The sequence below is a fragment of the Phoca vitulina genome, unplaced genomic scaffold, assembly GCF_004348235.1.
Source record: "Phoca vitulina isolate PV1807 unplaced genomic scaffold, GSC_HSeal_1.0 scaffold5, whole genome shotgun sequence".
In the NCBI taxonomy this organism is placed as follows: Eukaryota; Metazoa; Chordata; class Mammalia; order Carnivora; family Phocidae; genus Phoca; species Phoca vitulina.
The window spans coordinates 61,033,198-61,051,460 of NW_022589708.1; the positions used below are offsets into that span (position 1 = coordinate 61,033,198).

The 18,263-nt window shown below is 45.6% G+C and overlaps 1 protein-coding gene across 1 annotated transcript in view; it reads right to left on the reverse strand.

Moving 5' to 3' along the window:
• Positions 1-18,263, reverse strand: part of ATP7B (ATPase copper transporting beta) — a 71,886-nt gene that overhangs the window by 35,327 nt on the left and 18,296 nt on the right. The window contains exon 3 of the mRNA XM_032403091.1: positions 4,703-5,933. Within this exon, the coding sequence (XP_032258982.1) occupies positions 4,703-5,888 (1,186 nt within the window). The 5' untranslated portion in view covers positions 5,889-5,933. The remainder of the gene's footprint in view (positions 1-4,702; positions 5,934-18,263) is intronic.

Below are 18,263 nucleotides of genomic sequence, written 5' to 3' on the forward strand. Positions count from 1 at the left end.
TGCACCTGTCCAACCCCCCTGCACCTGTCCAACCCCCCTGCACCTGTTCAACCCCTCCCTATTTTCCCAGTCCATCACCTGTTTCCTGGATTCACCTGCCTTTCTATCCAAATATTGTGGTCAACAATTCTAACAATATTTGTACTATTACAGAGAATTCTGTACTCCCTTACTAACCTACAACTTACACATTGCCATTGTCCCACACTGGAATTTAACTCACCTAAATTCTGAGCTTCTGGAGATTGTTAAAGAAAGCTGAAATAAACTAACAAAACCCAAACAAGTCCTTTTTCTTTATCCATCTACGCTAAGACTATGGGTGGGCATGTAAATTGATTTGGCTTTCTGGAAGTCTACTTGACAATATTATCAAAACAGTACCTCTAACTGCCTGGCACTTGGTAGAGGCCCAATAAGTATTTGTAATGGAATGAAATAAAGTTTATATTCTGTGACCCAATAATTAACGCTTTCAGGTATCTACCATAAGGAAATAACTAAGTATGTGCATAAAATGTAGCCTCAAAGATCGCCATCAGTATTATGTCCAATCATATGCACACAAAGTAGATGAGAACAATCCAATCGGAAACTGACTGAGTTATGGTGCATCCATACAACAGAACACTATGCAGCCGCTGAACATGGTGATGCAGACATATGGATGGACCTATAAGCATGTTATGATGCAGGGTGAAAGAGATTACAAAACCACCATGTATAATGCAATCTACCAAATACAATGTATCTATGCATTTCTAATTATAAATTATATATGCTTTGGGAAAAGTCCAGAAGAGTATATACGAAATGAAATGCACCATGTGGATATTGGGGGAAGCATACTCTAGACCCGGGAGACAGCAAGTACAAGACCCTGAGGTGAGAACAAGCCTGCTATGAGGATTGGGAAGGGGTTAGAAAGGTAGGGAGTCAGGGAGGGGGTTTCTAGATCACCCTAAGGACTCCCTCTCACAACACAGATGGGAAGGTTTCGGAGTCTCAACAGAGTAACTGGAACACTGTGAATGCTAGGTAGTAAACAGACTGTAAGGCTGAAAGGCAAGAAGCAGGGAGAATATTTCCGAGCCTCTTCCAGGATCCAGGACACACAGGATGGTGGCTTGCAGCAGGGTGCTGGCCTGTCTGACCTTATCTCCCATTACTTATACTCAAGTTCCACCCAAGCCAGACTGCTCCCAAGACAGAGCGGGAGGACTCCCGCCCAGGGCCTGTGCTGGGTCTCCTCCATCTTGTCTGGTGCAGTCCTGCCCTTTTCTGCCCGCTGAGACCCTGAAGTCTGACCCAAGCCCAGCTCCAAAGTCACCTCTATCATCAAGTCCAGACACTGGACTTCTCCTCTTCTGAATCTCAAGAGCGTTCTACCTACACTTTCCTTGTCACATTTATTCCAACCTGCCTTGGATGATGTGCTTCCCTGTTAGAGTGTGAACCACATGTGGGCAGGTCCAGGACGGTCTCTGAGCACTCACGGCAGCCAGCACAGCGCCTGGGACCCAGAAGCCCCGCAACACACGCTGGGATGAGGGAACAGTGCCCCAAGAGGGACACTGCCCATCGAAAGGGTGAGGGAACACGTTACACGTAACAGAGGACTTTCCCTCACGGTATATTCATAAAGCCGTTCATCTGTTCATTTATTCATTCAAAAAGCACTTACCATGCAAACCAGAGCACACACGCAGAGCTAATTTCTAGACACAAACCAGGTCTAAAGGTATTTTCAGCTGCCCAGTAAGCTGGCTGAAATTCAACGCCTGCCACTTGCCCATGTGCTCTCAGACCATTCCCTTTTCTCTCCCTGCTCTATTGTCAAGGGGGCTGACCCTGCAAAACCACTTTTCCCAGGTTCCCTTGCTAACTGGCTTCTAAATTTGGCACGTGGGAGGTAACCAGTGGGAAACGATAGGACAGAAAGAGGGAAAGCCTGAAGCGTTTCCCTTCTATCTACTGGGAGCCCAGCTCCTGGCCACAGCCTCTAAGTAGCTCCAGGGCCGCCAGCTGGTACCAGGCAACCTCAGCCCCCGGGCTCTCGTGGCGCCCTCTTCCCTCGGACCCTCCTGCTGGGGCACCAGCTTCTGCTCTCAGTCATCTCTTGGTTTCCTTCTAATTCCCTGTGTGGTTGGTGATTCAGCTCTCTCTACCATCTCTGAGTAGTTCCCCGGATTCAACCCTGCCACTGAGCTACCCCATGAGCCCACCTGTCACAGCCTCTTCTTTCTCTTTCACTCCCCCCACAAACACCTACTATGCACTGGGTGCTGCTGAGTCCAAGGAGAAACAACACGGTTTGAAGACTGTGTTCAAGGAGCTCCTCTTCCTGATCATTCCAGAATGACCAATCAAATATAAATAATGCCTTTGTAGCATTTAAGTGGCTATGAAGATAGTCACCAGCACACTATGGTTTATCCTAAATTTTAAAGGCGGCCAGGTGAAATACAAAATGCCCAGCCAAATTTGAATTTCAGATAAACAACAAATAACTTCTTATTTTATAATTTATATATATTTTATAATTTATATATACTTATATTAATAAGTATGTCCCAAATATTGCATGGGACACACTTAAACTGAAACAGTATTCACTGCTTATCTGAAATTCAAATCCAACTAGGTGTCCTATATCTTTATTTGCTAAATCTAGTACACTAAATACCTCTTGGGCTAAAAACATAATTCTCATAATTCTGGCCAATAAAAAGCACTGCTCTTTTCTTTCTACACTTACTTAGTCAAATCCAATTATTCTGGATTATGCAATTCAATGCAAATTTCTTCTTACTGCCAACAACCCGATTCTACTGTTGGAAGACTTGAAACCTCATACGAATACAGCAGATGATGACTCTGTATTACATTTCCTACCTTTTAAGTACAGGATTTACTGTTCCATTGTGTTTTCCTTATTGATTTTTGTTTAAAAACTCCTTCCTGAAACTTGGTACAAAAGACAAAGTACAGAACGGGGCCAAGTCACTGCACATGACTTACCCACTCCCTTTAAGGGTGTGGGTGCAGGGCAGCACCAAGACAGAGCGAACTTTTCAAGGAGACACACTTTATCTTGGCGGCCACCGCGAAGTGGACGTGGGAAACCCAAGTCCAGCGGGCCCTGAGCGCGGCTACGGGTCTTCGCCCACAAGCCCTTCTTGGAGCCGGGCTGGCTGCAGCGCAGACTGACGGGACTCTACTGGCCTGGCCCGGCCTGCAACTCGCATGGCCGCAAAGGGCCTGTGTCCTGGGCGCGAAGCCCTGGAAACACTGCTGCCCACACAGTTGTCCCTCGCGTGTCCGGCCCTCCCTCCTCATCTTCAGCCTCTGCAAACCCCCTACGTATCTATCACCTTCTCCATCCCTCCTCGGCTAAGCTCCTGGAGGGCTGTGCCCACGCCCCCAACCATGCAGCTGGCCACCCCCTCGCCCGAGCCTCCTCCTCCTAGTTACATGGAGCCTGAGACCCCGTAAGGCCCCTCCTTGAAACAGCTTCCTTTACTTCCAGGGTGCCATCCTCGTCTGTGAAAATCTCCTTCTCTAGACACCCTTCCTTCCACACCACTGCCATCACGTTCTTCCCTCTGCCCATCCCGGGTCACACTCACTTTCCCTGGCCTTCTGTCATCTCCCACGGCTCCCACCACCCAGATCTGCATTTCCAGCCCCGCTCTCCCGGAATTCAACCCAATACTCTGCTGTCCTCCAGCATCTACGCAGCTCGGGCTGGCCGCAGGCTCTCCCTTTCCTCCACGGCCCGTCCCATCACACCCCTCACCTGGACCAAGCTTGCTGGCTGCAACCTCCTGGATGTCGTTCTAATCCATCTCTTGCTCTCCAGCCCCACATCGTCTCTCATCCCGCCTCCGTGCGGTCTCTGTGCCTCAATCCACACTGCACCGACACCGACAGGCCTGCTCAAGTGTGAGCTCACCTGCGCTGCCCCTCGATTAAAACCTACCGCTGACACCCCTCACCTCTACAGTAAAGTCCAGCCTCAGCTGGACATGCAGCCCATTCGGAGTGGCCCACCTGCTGTCCGGCCTGTCTCACCTCCTCCTGAGTCCTCACACTCAGGCCGCTCCTCTCGGCTCCCCCAGCACCCCGAGCTGCCTCCAGCGTCCTGGTCCCCGTCCCCTGCCCTCGCTGGCTCCTGCCACACTATGACATAGGCTCTCGGGAGAGCCCACCGCGCACAGGTCCCGGCACACGGCAGAAAGGCGCACTTCTTCCCACAGCCAGCAGGAGGGCAAGGGCGACCATCACTGCATCGCCTCCTTAATTCCCGCTTTCCACGGAATGGGCTCCAGCTGGTGAGACTAAGGTTCTGTTTTTACTGTTCTGTTCAGCAGAGAAATCTCAGAATATGATGATGGCTCCTTTGGAGAGAGAAGGTCCTGATGTTCTCACAGAACTCTTTTTTAAAAAGAATACAGAATCAGAGTTCTGTTCAGAAAAAAACGAAGAACTTAACATCTTAGTCCCAGCTACACGAGAGGCGAAATCTGCACACCAGAAAATTCTCTCTCTTCTACCCTGACACAAGCTGCAGAATTTGGTCGCCCCTGCTGACAAGTGAGCAGCAAGTGTGGCCCCCCCACCCCACCCTGCAGGCACTATGTCGTAAGCCCAAGGAAAGGAGGAGACCCCAGGGTGCGCTTCACATGGGTCAACTACATACCAAAAAGGACTGAAGTCTCAAATCCCATTTCTTCAACAGCAGCTCGGAGTTCTTCCGGGTTAATTACAGAGGGATCATAGAGCACCACTCCGGTCCCGTCAGCCAGAGAGACTGATATTTGCTGCACCCCTTCCCTCTGGGAGACCAGGCCTTCGATGGACTGGACACAGGACGCACAGGTCATTCCAGCAATGGCGAGCACCACGGTACTGCACACGCCCGGCTCCTGGGTTCTCGGGGCGGGGGCGGGGGCCGCACGGTTGGAAGACCTGCTACCTGCCCCACCCCCTGCTGCTCCATCAGGAAGAGAGACTTTAAAGTCCCCAGGTGGAAGAGCTTCGATGGCCCTCTGCAGGGCGTTTGCAGTGATACGAGAAGGGTCGTACTGTACTTGGGCGATTCTGTTCTCCAAGGACACTTGAATATTTTGAACCCCAGGGAGTTGGCCTATGTTTTCTTCAATATTCAGGACACAAGACTTACAGTGCATTCCATCTACTCTCAGTTGCAGGGTGACCACGTGGCTCCCGTGGTGCCCCAAGGGCTCAGAGTTATTGAGATTCTGGTTATCAGAAGCCGAAGGTGTCTTTGGGTCGGTCCTCTGTAACCGCCCAATATCAATGGGTCCCAGGCTTACGGGCGCTACTCTGTTCTTGATGACAGCTTCAAAGCCCATGTCGTTGACATGGTCCCTGAGGTCCTGGGGCTGGATGAGATAAGGCTGGTAGGTAATGACTGCTTCCTGGGTGCCGAGGGACACTCGGACCCTCACTACCCCTTGCAGTTTCCCAAGCCTGCCTTCAATGGAGCTGACGCAGGACTGGCAGGTCATGCCCTCCACCCGGAGCTTGACCACGGCCTCCAGGCCAGGCGAGGACCTTGAAGGCCAGGAGGCGGCCTTTCCTTCTGCGATGCTGGCCTCAAAGCCCATGTCCTCAATGTGCCGGCAAATCTGCGGCAGGCTCAGGATGGACGGCACGTACTTCACGGTCGCGCTGCCTTGTTCCAGGGAAACCTTAATGCTCACAATGCCTTTCAAGCTGGAAATCCTGCCCTCGATAGACTTTACACACGACTGGCAAGTCATGCCCGAAATGCTGATGGTGCTGCTGGTCGTCTGAGGGGGGCACACGCCATCATGGCCGCCTTCATAGCCAACATTGTCGAAGGCGAAACTCTGCTTCATTGCTGGCTCCCCGGCACGAGCGGGCAGAGAAAGTTTAGACAGGATCTAAAGGGAAAAGAAAGAACATATTTTTTTTTATCCTTGAAACTAAATATTTGCTGAAATATCCCAGCTTGTCTGGCGCTGAGAAAATGGAAAACAATGCCATGGGTGTCAAACCAGCCCGAGAGTTTAAGATCATAAAATGCAGGCAAAGAAAGCTGTAAAAACATGACTGACCAAATGAAATGGTTCGATGGGTTTCTTTTAGCTCGAACGTTCTGTGACTCTGAACCTAGACATCAACTGTCCACCTTGGCAAAATGTGTTTTCTTACCTAGAAGACGTGCAGGTTTCTCTAGGGAATGAAGAGAGCGTGATACCACTCATGCGCACAGAACGAGCGTGGCAGGCCCACCTGGGGCTGATCCCTGAAATCTCCCTGCAGAGCTTGGATCCTGCTGCAACACACATATGTAGATTGGGCAGCACCTTAATTCTGTCTCTCTTTCCAGGGGTGTCCATCTCATTCTCTTAGCAGGGGTTAAATTTAACAACCACAGGGCACGTGTTCCAAATGCAGACCTCCCAGGCCCTGTGGGGTCAGACCACAGGCCTGTGATAAAAGGTCTGGAAGTATGCTCCGTGAGCCAGGGGAAATGAGCACGAGTGGCTGGACCTAGAGGGGCAGGAGGGGGAAGGCTGGAGGAACTTCTCAGTTCTGCCTCCACTGAGTGGCACTGTCCCCTTGGGGGCCTGGGACAGTTATAGTCGTTACCTATAAATCACAAGGGCTTCCCTGAATTAAATGGACGCATTTCCTTAATGTACTGTAACACAAGCATAATTTCCTGACTTCTTTCTTCCCATAATGACCTGGCTTCAGCCATTCTATTAGCAAAACCAAATCTTCTTTTTTTCGCAGGGTCCCAGCCTTCCCACACTCCTGATTAGATATAGTTTTTATACCAGTACTATTACATGCTTCTCAAATTCAGGAACAGGCCTTTCTATATGGTACATGATCAAAAAGCATGTCACTCTCTGTGCCTTCACAATCTTACCTATACCTCCAGATGAATCTCAATTACATGGATTGATCTCTGTATCCCTGTGCATAAAAGACCTATCTTTCCAACTTCAGCTTTTGAGCAGCTTAACAAAATGGAAGTTTAAACAATTTTCAAAGCAAACTATAAATGTTCATTTGTACATCCACAAAAGAAATCCTAAACTAGTCTGGGATTAATAATTATAAAGAGTTGTTTTTAAAAAAATATTCACTGTAGTATTTCCTAAATAGTACAGAAAAAGGAAAATAAGTAATTTATGGGATAGTAACTCAAGAGTTTATTGCATTAAATACATATACTGAGATTACCTGTGGTATAAATATGGAAATGCAGTATATAAGGATGACATGGCTCAACAGTTTTAATGGACAACTGGGAAAAATAGAATTTGAAACCTATTTATCAAGAGATATTTCAGGTAGCTCAGAGATGAAGATGTAAAAAGCAAAACAGTAATAATACAATAAGAAAACACAGGAAAATGCCCATTATAATCTCAGGCAGGAGAAAGTCTAAATATGAAAAAAGAAACAGAAAAACAGGAAAATCCAAAAGCTATAGAAGACTGATAAATCTAACCACAATTAGCAGAAAACACTGCTCTAACCAAGGAAAAAGATAAATGAGAAACGAAGGGGGAGAAAAGATTTGCTTCGGATTAAGCAAGAGCTAATTTCCTTAAAATACAAAGAGCTCCTTCTAAGAAGAAAAAGGCCAACAATCCAACAGAAAAAAAGGCAGTCCATCAAAAAGGAAATGCAAATGCCTTTTCAATATATGCAAAAACAATAGCAAGGCAGAAATGTGACATTTCAACAGCATTGTGGTACTGCTGGGGCCCGCACCGTCCGCTCATGCCTTAGAGCTGGTTGGGGGGTAACCTCTCATGAGGGCAACTTGGCAATGCATATGAAAATGATGAAGCCAAATATTCTTTGACCCAGCAACTCCACCTCTAAGAATTTACTCAATAAATATATTTGTTCATGTATAAAAGCAAGCATGCAGCGAAGATATTAAAGACTGCAAAGAACTGGAAACATTAAATATCCATCAATAAGAGGTTGATTAATTCAATTACTACACAGCTGTACAAAGGAATAGTATCCAGCTCTTAAAAAAGGAATGAGGTAACTCTGTATCTACTGAAATAGGTGGATTATCAAATATATCATTCAGTGAAAAAAAGCAGGTCACAGAATACATAGTGAATACAGAGTTTCTGTTATCTGTTGCTGCAAGACAAACCAAATCTGGTGCCTCAGAATGACAGCTCACATTGTTTCAATGTGGGCAGGGCTCAGCAGGGAAAGCTGGTCTCTGCTCCTCAGAGCATCCTCTGGAGTGGTGTCAATGGGGCTGGAGGTTCTACTTCCAAGAAGACGGTCTGTCCCTCACATGGCTGGCCAGTTGAGGCTGGCTACTGTCTGGCTGCCATGCACAGGGACCTCAGTTCTCCGTGAAGCCTCTCCACATGGCTAGGTTGGGTACCTCACAGCTGCTGGTTTCTGGGTTCTGAGCAGCAGTGTCACAATAGTGAGCATTCCCAGAGAACAAGTCCCAATGTGCAAGCACTTACCAAGCCTCTACTTGCATCACACTCACTAATTCACCATTGGCCAAAGCCAGTCACATGGCCAAGCACAGCCAATATGGGAGAGAATTACAGAAGGGCTTAAATACAAGGACGTGTAGTTCATTGGGAGGGCCACCAAAGTAAGTCTATCATAGCTTGCCAGCACTATTTGTGAGAAAAAGAATATTATACACGTAGCTGGTTGCATATGCATGGACTATCTCTGGGAGAATACGTAAGAAACTGGTACAGAGTTTGAGGAGGATCCAGGGCTGAGGCAAGAAGGGGCTGAAGGAAGAGTTACTTTTCAGTGTATAACCTAATGTATAATGTACATGCATTACCAAATTCTAAAAAATAATTAGTTTAAAAATTAAAACAACATGAGTATAAAGATCTAGAACAATGACTGGATTGTAACTGGTATTAAATACTTGTTTAATTGAAAAAGATGAAAGAAAAACTAAGATATTCAAGGATGCTCACTTTAATATGTCTTAATAAACAGAATTGCCTCCTTAAAACAAAACATAACCCTCAGTCACCTCGTCTGTTGGAAAAACAAACCCCTAATGATTTACTATCCAACTTATTTTGCTTGGTCCTAGGTAGGTCTAGCTAAAACTCCCCAAACCCCAAACCACAATGCTAGCTCTTAATCCCAGAATTATGGATTCTATGCTCCTGCCAAAAAGGTTGGCAGAAGCGTTGGAAGCTACTTGTTTGTAGCAAACAATACTCAGAGGTCCCTCTTCTAGACAGGCAGGTTTCTGAAGACAAGTAGTTACGAAAGATAAAGCTTTTTTGCATGTAACACAACTTTATGAAACACTAGAGTCTCTGTTGGTTTAGAAGCAACCTCGTAACAGTTGCTGGGTATCTGAATAGTTTTTAAGTGTACACACATGGCGTGTATGTGTGCTTTTAATTCCATTCTTCAATTAAGAGGATCTTTGGGGGGAAAAACTCTAATGAGTTCGAAAAACAAACAAACAAACACGTTGAGGTTTAAGGGCTCATCAAGCAATCATGGACAGTGGAGAGGGGGTCCAGGGAACAAACCGTGTCCAGGGAAAACCTTAGGGAACCCCAGTGCTGCCTAATCCTCACTAAACTATATACTTCTTGAGGACAGATGTCTGGGACTTCTTTGGCAAGCCCAACAGGTTGGGGAAGAACTTCTGCTAGGTTTTAAATTTTTAACAAACTATTAGTATGGTGGGCATCCGGATTAGAAGGGACTGGCAACACAGGAAGAGGGGGGGGATTTCCACAGAGGGGAATGCAAACATGAATTTCAATTCTTTGCTACTCTTTACATACTCAGGCCACATGGAATTTGCTGTGAGTCCAGGGCTTATAAAATAAAAGATGGGTAAAGGGATATAAAGGGTTGATTCACTAAGGTGGAGCTAGGAAAGGAAAATAAGATCTGCAGATAGGTCAGTCTGGTATAAAGAAGAAACTGGAAATGGGGTGCCATGTTTGGACGAAAGGTTTCAGAGCCAGACCGAAACTGAAAAGCCCAGAAATGACATGCCTTGTAGAAAATGTCTGTGTCCAAAAGCAACCTACCACATGCATGATGCAAGGACACACTAGCCACTTTTGAGATCTCTTCACTCCACTGGGATCCCCATCTTCCTTAAGGATACCACTGGCCCAACTTACCCTTGAAGACTTCTTTCACTTCGAAAGCTGTGTAACACCCTTAACAATTCAAGAGGCAGAAATGTCCTACAAGCACATAACCCTTCCAGTGTCTAACTTGCGCCCCATACAACTCTGGGCACCTGAACTTTAATGGAATTCAAAAAACAGAGACGTCCTGCTGTTTTCATATGTACGCAGATTCAGTAAGAGCAAATAGTTAATGATTCTCAGTGTTATTTTATGAGGATGGCATTTTATATCCCTAATGCTCAAGATAATTCTACAAATAAGTATTCTTATCACCATTTTACTGTTGAAACAGTCTCAGACTCATCAAAGGTCACAAATCAATTTAAATAACAGCTGGGATTTAAATCCAGCTCAAAAGTCCAGCAGGCTATTTTTTTTAAAACAATATTTAAGTTTACATTTTCCTTTTAGCCATGCTAATTACAGGAAGAGACTACAATGCGGAAAAAGCAAAACGCAAAAAAGCAAAACGCGGAAAACACAGAAAAAGAGCCACATCTTACTTGCCACGTAACAAAGAAGCTAACAGCTAAGGGAGTGAGCACAGTAAGGAGGCTGAGGAGCAGCCAGGAACACTGAGCCCGGCTGCTTGACTGAGTCTGAGCCTAGCCTTCCTTCAAACCTTAGTAGGTCACCTCTAGCTGTCTCTGGGACTTCAGAATATCAGTACTCACTCTGGTTTCGCCAATATTTCTAACTGCAAATACATTCAAGGCAACAACATTTACGAGGCAGGACACAAGAAGAGGTGGCAGTGCTTCTGGAACCTTCCATATCCTCCTGAATACAGTGTGAATGAGTCACTGCGAGGCCCTTTTCTTTTTTTTTTTTTTTTAAAGATTTTATTTATTCATTTGACAGAGAGAGACACAGCAAGAGAGGGAACACAAGCAGGGGGAGTGGGAGAGGGAGAAGCAGGCTTCCCGCCGAGCAGAGAGCCCGATGCGGGGCTCGATCCCAGGACCCTGGGATCATGACCTGAGACGAAGGCAGACGCTTAACAACTGAGCCACCAAGGCGCCCCAGACAGGCCCGATTCTTATCTGAGAAATCTCTGGATATCAGAGGTTCATAAGGGAGGGAGGGTCAGAAGAGACTGTTTGACTCAAGAAAAGATCCCACATGAAACACTCCAGGCAGATGGGCACCAGTCTCTAAAACCCCTGAGGAAGGGTCCATGTCTCATTGTTAAACCTGTATGTATACACATTTACATGAGTATTTACTCATGTATTAATACATAAAATTGAGATTACCTATGGGTGAGGCTATCTGTATGTTTTCCAGTTACGAAAATTTAAATTAAAAAAACAAACAAGTGTCACTTTTATACCAGAAAACAAATGTGTTTTTTCAGTTTATCTAAGGCAAAGAATATCATGTTAAACCACACAACATCAACAACAATATTAATCATTGTGATAAAGACAACAGCAGTGATGCCCTGATGGTACACTTGTGCATGGCTTTATACTCTAAAACTATTTTCCCGTATTTGTTTAAATATCTGTCCACCTTACTTGCTGTGAATTTACTGAGCATATGTTTGACAGTCTTGGGTGTGAATTCCAGCCATGTCGGAGCAAACCCCAGCCTCAGTTTTCTTAGCTGCGGGTAAAATGGGGTAGTAAGAAAGCCCACCCTACAGTTTTGCAGGAAGGCCTGAAAGCTAAAAGGATTTAAAAAGCTAACATCAAAAATGTTTGAAAATGAATGACTAGGAAGGCAAACATGACTCATATGGTCCTCAAAAGTGGCCCAAGGAGGTAAGCAGGGAACTTAACTATTTCCACCATTTAACTGATAAGGAAAACTAATCATTAAAACTAGTGTACATATCCCCCCAACCCCCACTCCAACCCCTTCAAACAGTTTTTTTTCATGATGCTTCACCAACGTCCAGAAAGAGCTTCCAGCCACTCTTATTTAAATTTTATCTACTGAAAAAAACAAACTAACCAAAACTCAGGCATGAACTCAAACACCGATGAAGGCCAACTATGGGCCTCGGCTGTGTGTGCGACACCCAATCTCTGCCCTCCGAGGCCACCCCAGCTCTGGTGTTGACTGTGTACTTTCTGGGAAATTCTGAACAAATGCATTGCCTGTTTCCTTCTCTTGACCACAGCAAGGAAAAGTATGAACTCTTCCTGAGAAACTGGATGCAGTAAATCCATTATTTGCTTGGGATAAAAAGTGAATAAGTTAAATTAACCAGTCTCAGTATATACACACAACGCATGTTGTTTTCTACATACGGCAAAATAAAATTTAGAAATTCACAAACTCTAAGACCTCTCCAAGAAGCACTTCACAGTTATTACCTCAGAAAACTTGTTTGCAATCTCGTTCCAAACAGCTTTACTATTAACCGTTTCAGAGAATTTCGTGGCTTTTAACTTATGTCTATCGCAACAACTATTCCATCAGACTTTTATCAAACCAACAGCATTTTTTCTGCTTCAGAATCTTCTCTCATAATCCTGTATGTCAAGCCCCTCCCATCAAAGAAATTTTATACAACAGGCCTGTCACTATCAAGCAACTGTCAGTATCTTCAAATATGTTTTTACATTTGAACGAAACAGTGTAAGTCAGAATCATAAGGTCACCATTCCCTTATGTCATTTGCCAGAATTATAAGATCATGATGTAAAAGACCTTACATTAAATATGTGCAAGAGTACCACAGGCTGGAAGAAATGTCACACCAACGCTAGTAATTCAGATAACTGTTACGACAGAAGTCAATGAACTGGGGATTATTTTTGCTAATTATTATTATTGATAAATTCCATATGGCAGTCAGATGTGGTGAAATCATGCAGCACGCGTGTTATCACACACACTGTACCCTATCCTGCCTAACGAATGTAAGTTTTTGCCTAGAATTATAGGTATGATCAGCTCAACATAAAACAAATATATTCCTTTGAAAGACTTAGGTATAAACACATGTTTAGAGCGTATACTACCCTGTAACGCACAATAGGAACTAGATACTAAAAATAATCCTCAGAAAATGAAATGGAGGTGGTTGATAAACGTTTTAAAAAAATAATAATAATGTATGGTCAAGTAATTTTGACAAAAGAGCCAATACTCAATGGAGAAAAAAGATAGTCTCTTCAATAAATGGTGCCGGAGAGGGGGCGCCTGGGTGGCTCAGTTGGTTAAGCGACTGCCTTCGGCTCAGGTCATGATCCTGGAGTCCCGGGATCGAGTCCCGCATCGGGCTCCCTGCTCGGCAGGGAGTCTACTTCTCCCTCTGACGCTCCCCCCTCTCATGTGCTCTCTCTCTCTCTCTCTCTCTCATTCTCTCTCTCAAATAAATAAATAAATAAAATCTTTAAAAATAAATAAATAAATGGTGCCGGAGAAATTGGATAGTCTCATGGAAAAGAATGAAAATGGACCCATATCTTGTACTATTCACGAAAATTAACCCTAATGGATTAAAGACTTAAATAGAAGACCGAAAACCATACAACTCTAGAAGAAAACAGAGGGGGAAAAGCTCCTTGACATGGGTCCTGGCAATGATTTTTTGGATATGACACTTAAAGCACAAGCAACAAAATCAAAAATAAACAAGTGGGACCACATCAAACTACAGTTTCTGCACAGCGAAAGAAACCATCAACAAAATGAAAAGCCAACCCATGGAATGGGAAAAAATATTTGCAAACCACAAATCTGATAAGGGGTTAATATCCAAAATACATAAAGAATTCCTACAACTCAATAGCAATATATATATATGTGTGTGTGTGTATATACATATACACACATATATTTATATTTATACACACACACACACACACACACACGATTAAAAAATGGGAAGAGGAAACGACTAGACACTTCTCCAAAGAAAACATACAGATGGCCAACAGGTACATGTGAAGGGGCTCAGCATTGCTAATCACCAGAGATATGCAAATCAAAATCACAACCAGGTATCACCTCAGGCCTGTTAGAACGGCTATCATCAAAAAGACATACCAAGTATGAAATAACTTAACTCTCAAGTAGATCCAAAGTTTGATTTATCACAGATTTTGGGTCAACACATTGTTGGCAATAAACAAGTACTCATTTACAAATGACTTTTAGCTTGGTTCTTATCATCCTAAACCAGCTACTACAAATTTCCCCCATTTGAGAATAATTCATTTAAATTCTTTCTAAAAATAATCCTAATTTTAAAAGTGGGACTGCAATTAAACCTGATGACATATAGATGTACATATATCACATGTGTGTGGGTATATGTTCACAAAACACTAAGTAAAAAATATAAGGTGTATAATACTATGTACCACCTGCTCCTATATCTGTAAATAAACAGATACATGTACATATACATGGCTGGGGCATATGGTTGCTTACATTTTCTTCCTAATACTTTTCTCGATTCCCCTGTGCCCCATAATGAGCACATGTTACTTTTACAATCAGAGCTTTAGAAAGAAATAGTTGGAACTCTGCTCAGACAGATTAACTGGCTGACACAGTTCTACCAGGCATTCAGAGAGCACCAAACACATCTTGAGTTGGGAATTCTACTGAATATAGTTAATTCTGGCAGAAACAATACCGTGTTGTGTTTCTATAGTACTCCACAAAGTGCTTTCACAATCCCAGGAGGTGGGACTTATTTATTCCACTTTGCAGTGGGGAATGTGAAGCTGGAGGAGACCGAGACTCACCTGCCACGACCCCCAGCCCGGCACCGGAAGAGCACAGATCTGCACCAGACCCTCAGGACCACAGCCTCTACCCCAGCCTCTACGTGGACCCTCCTTTCCAAAGGGCTCCCCCAGCCAGGTTCAGGTCGCTCCCCTAGTCACACGAGATCAGTACTAGCCGTTAAAAATTAGAATATTTCACCTTCAAATAGACACAGGCTGGATTTTGTAAAGCAGTCATCTGAACATTTTAAAGAAATAGCAGGCGTTTCCCCCCCCTCCAAATTTAATATTTTGCTCTCTTAGACACTCAGCTAAACAATATAAAAGCTGACCATACACTGCATAAATATGTTTCATAAATCTCCTTCAACAGATGTAAATCTTTTGCAGAGTACATTTCAAAAACCTCTTTTCACAAAATTTCCTTTAGCTTTGGGACTTTGTAAACAATAAAAACCAGAAGAAACAAAAATAGCTCTTAAAGGAGCAAGAGACTCATGAAAACTTTCCTTTGTATCTAACTAGTATTTTTGTCCATCTGCCTTCGTCACTAAAAAAAACCCACACAAACCAGCAGTCCCACCTGGAAAAGCTATGGGAAGGCACCATTTTTATAAAACGTTACACTGCCCTACTTTTGAACATGACCTGACCTTTGGGTTAACAAAACTTCCACTTGCTTAAGAAAAGCAGCTTCATTTTGCAGCAACTTGCTCAAAATATTTCTTTAGTCGAAATGTGGACATTAACAAAATAAGGTACACATTTAAAAAAAAATAAGAAGAGGGGAAAACACATTTTTGTCTGAGTTGCCTTTTGGAAAACTTTTGCTCCACAGGGGCTTACAAAATATCCTAATTAAAATAAGCAACCAAAGCCGGGAGTTACCATGATGGACTTTTGTCTCTGGAGATCCACCTTGCCTCCAGCTCCCTCCCTGAGACCGGCTTCCCTGATCCCTCACCGCTCTACTCATTGGACCTGGGAGAAGCCTCCATCCGTAAGCCCGGTCCAAGTCCCCCTCCGCTTTTTAGCCCTTCTGCAACTGCACTGACCTGATTGGAACGGATTCCCCGTGTTCCATTCAAAACCTTCTGGGAAAACTCTCCTTCCTCCTCCGAAGTCACTGGCCTGGTGGAGCCCCTGGCCCCAGCGTTCCTCCTGAAGGACCACCGCTTGTGGATGGACACCAGGGTGACCTGTGGGTCACCCAGGGTCGCCAGGAAGGACGGCTCAGGGCTCCTGGGCGTCTCACCCCCAGCTTCCTCCATCGCTGTGTCCACGGTCACACCTTTACCCACCATTTGAGCAAGCAGTTCACCCTCACCACGCTACCTGGTCATGTGAGAAGGAAATGCTTTAAAAGTGTCCTCCTAACTAGCAGGGGGAGGCACCTTCTGTGCTCCGTCCTGCGGATTCCCCTCTGCTCCGGAGCCAGTCCGCTGAGAGGCTGCCAGCCAAGTCCAGCAGCCAGCTTCGGAGCTCGGGCAGGCTGCACACCGCTGTAGATATTTGCTCTTGTTTACCTACATCCTTCCAGCCAACTGGCACCCTCTCACTCATCACACCGCATCAGGCACTGGGAGTCTCTGCACACGGCCCCACGCGTGCCCTCACCCAGCCTGGCCAGGACACCAGCCAGCGTGTGCAGGAGCCCAGCACAGAATCACCTCCCAAAGCTGAGCACGGTTTCCTCTCGGCCATGTGCACTCCCAGAACCCCAGCCTTGACGGAGGGGAGAAATGACACTTCCTCTTATTATCAAACTTCCAGAGCTTTCTTGGAATAACTCCGGCTGCCTCTTCCATGGCTGCAGTGCTGGCGTGTGCAGCACACTAGGGGAGAGAAGTATTTCCTAGGCAACATGACTTGCATTTTCAAGAAGGTATAAGAGAGTTCCATGTTTCCTGCAGCTTTGTTTTCCCTCGGACCAACTTGGCTTGACTTCAGTAAGGACTAACTGCAAAACCTCACTGGATACCAAGGCTCATCCACTTTTTATACGGAGCAGGACAGCCAGGAACTAACCCACAATTCAGGCTTCTCAGGCCACCGGCAGTTCCACGGGAGGATTAGGAGAATCCAGGCGGCCTCCCGCTCTGTTGGGCAGCACTATCTCCCTTCCCACCCCACCGGCTCGCTGCCGGCAAAGAGGCAACCTCATCCTCCATGGGAAGGAACAGCTCCACCACCACTAATCCTGGCACCGCTGCCCTCTCCAAGTGTGTAGGTATGGAATGTCCACACTGCCGACTGAATCGGGTGGGTAAAACAGACACCATATCCTTTTGCATTCCTCTCCGGGGTGAATGTGCCCCTGGCAGGGGAGGGTGGGGTCACAGGGGCGTGTACCTGAGGGCATTTAGAACATACCGCCTTCTGCTCGAGGGCACTGAGGATTCTGCCTCCTTAGGAATGACCCTTCCTCCCCAATCAAAACTGCCACGGCTGCCCCAAGAACTGCTGACCAAGAGATCTGCTCTCTTTGAGGGAAGGCGGCCCCAAGACTCTCACTCTTCTACCTCTCATTCGCTCTGTGGGGATCTGACCACTTCTGAAACATGCTCAGGGCAGCCAACTCCCATGTGTCTCGCTTGGCTTCTTATCTGCCCTGTGCGCAGTCAAAAAAGAACCTGCCTCCATTTCCAAGGAGTGCCATTCAAATGAGTGACCAAAAAGGAATGGCACGTTGGATGCTAAGGGCCTCAGGCCCCAGCTCCATGCACATCGAGTAGGAGCCAGCTTAGAGGAGTCTGGGATATCTGTGATTGCTTTCTTGCCATCACTCAAATCTTGCTTATCTAGGGTCTCCCTGTTTCCTGATAGGATCCATCAGGATCTATGTGTGCCTGCGACCACCTGAGTTCCTTTGTGTGCATCGTAAAAAGTATGTTCTCCGGATATCTGAAGCTTATCTTTTTTTTTTTTTTTTAAGATTTTATTTATTTATTTGACAGAGAGAGAGAGAGAGAGCACAAGCAGGGGGACCAGCAGAGGGAGAGGGAGAAGCAGGCAACCCGAGGAGCAGGGAGCCCGATGTGGGACTCGATCCCAGGACCCTGGGATCATGACCTGAGCCGAAGGCAGTTGCTTAAACCAACTGAACCACCCAGGCGCCCCTGAGGCTTAGTTTTTAAGCATAGATTTTAAAAAAATTTTTGTCATTTTGGGTAGAAATCCTTCCCCAAAGGTGCCATTTATCTTTCTTCTCTTTTTTTTTTTTTTAAGATTTTATTTATTTGACAGAAAGAGCACAAGCAGAGGGAGCAGCACACAGAGGCAGAGGGAGAAGCAGGCTTCCCACTGAGCAGGGCGCCCAATGCGGGACTCGATCCCAGGACCCCGGGATCATGACCTGAGCCGAAGGCAG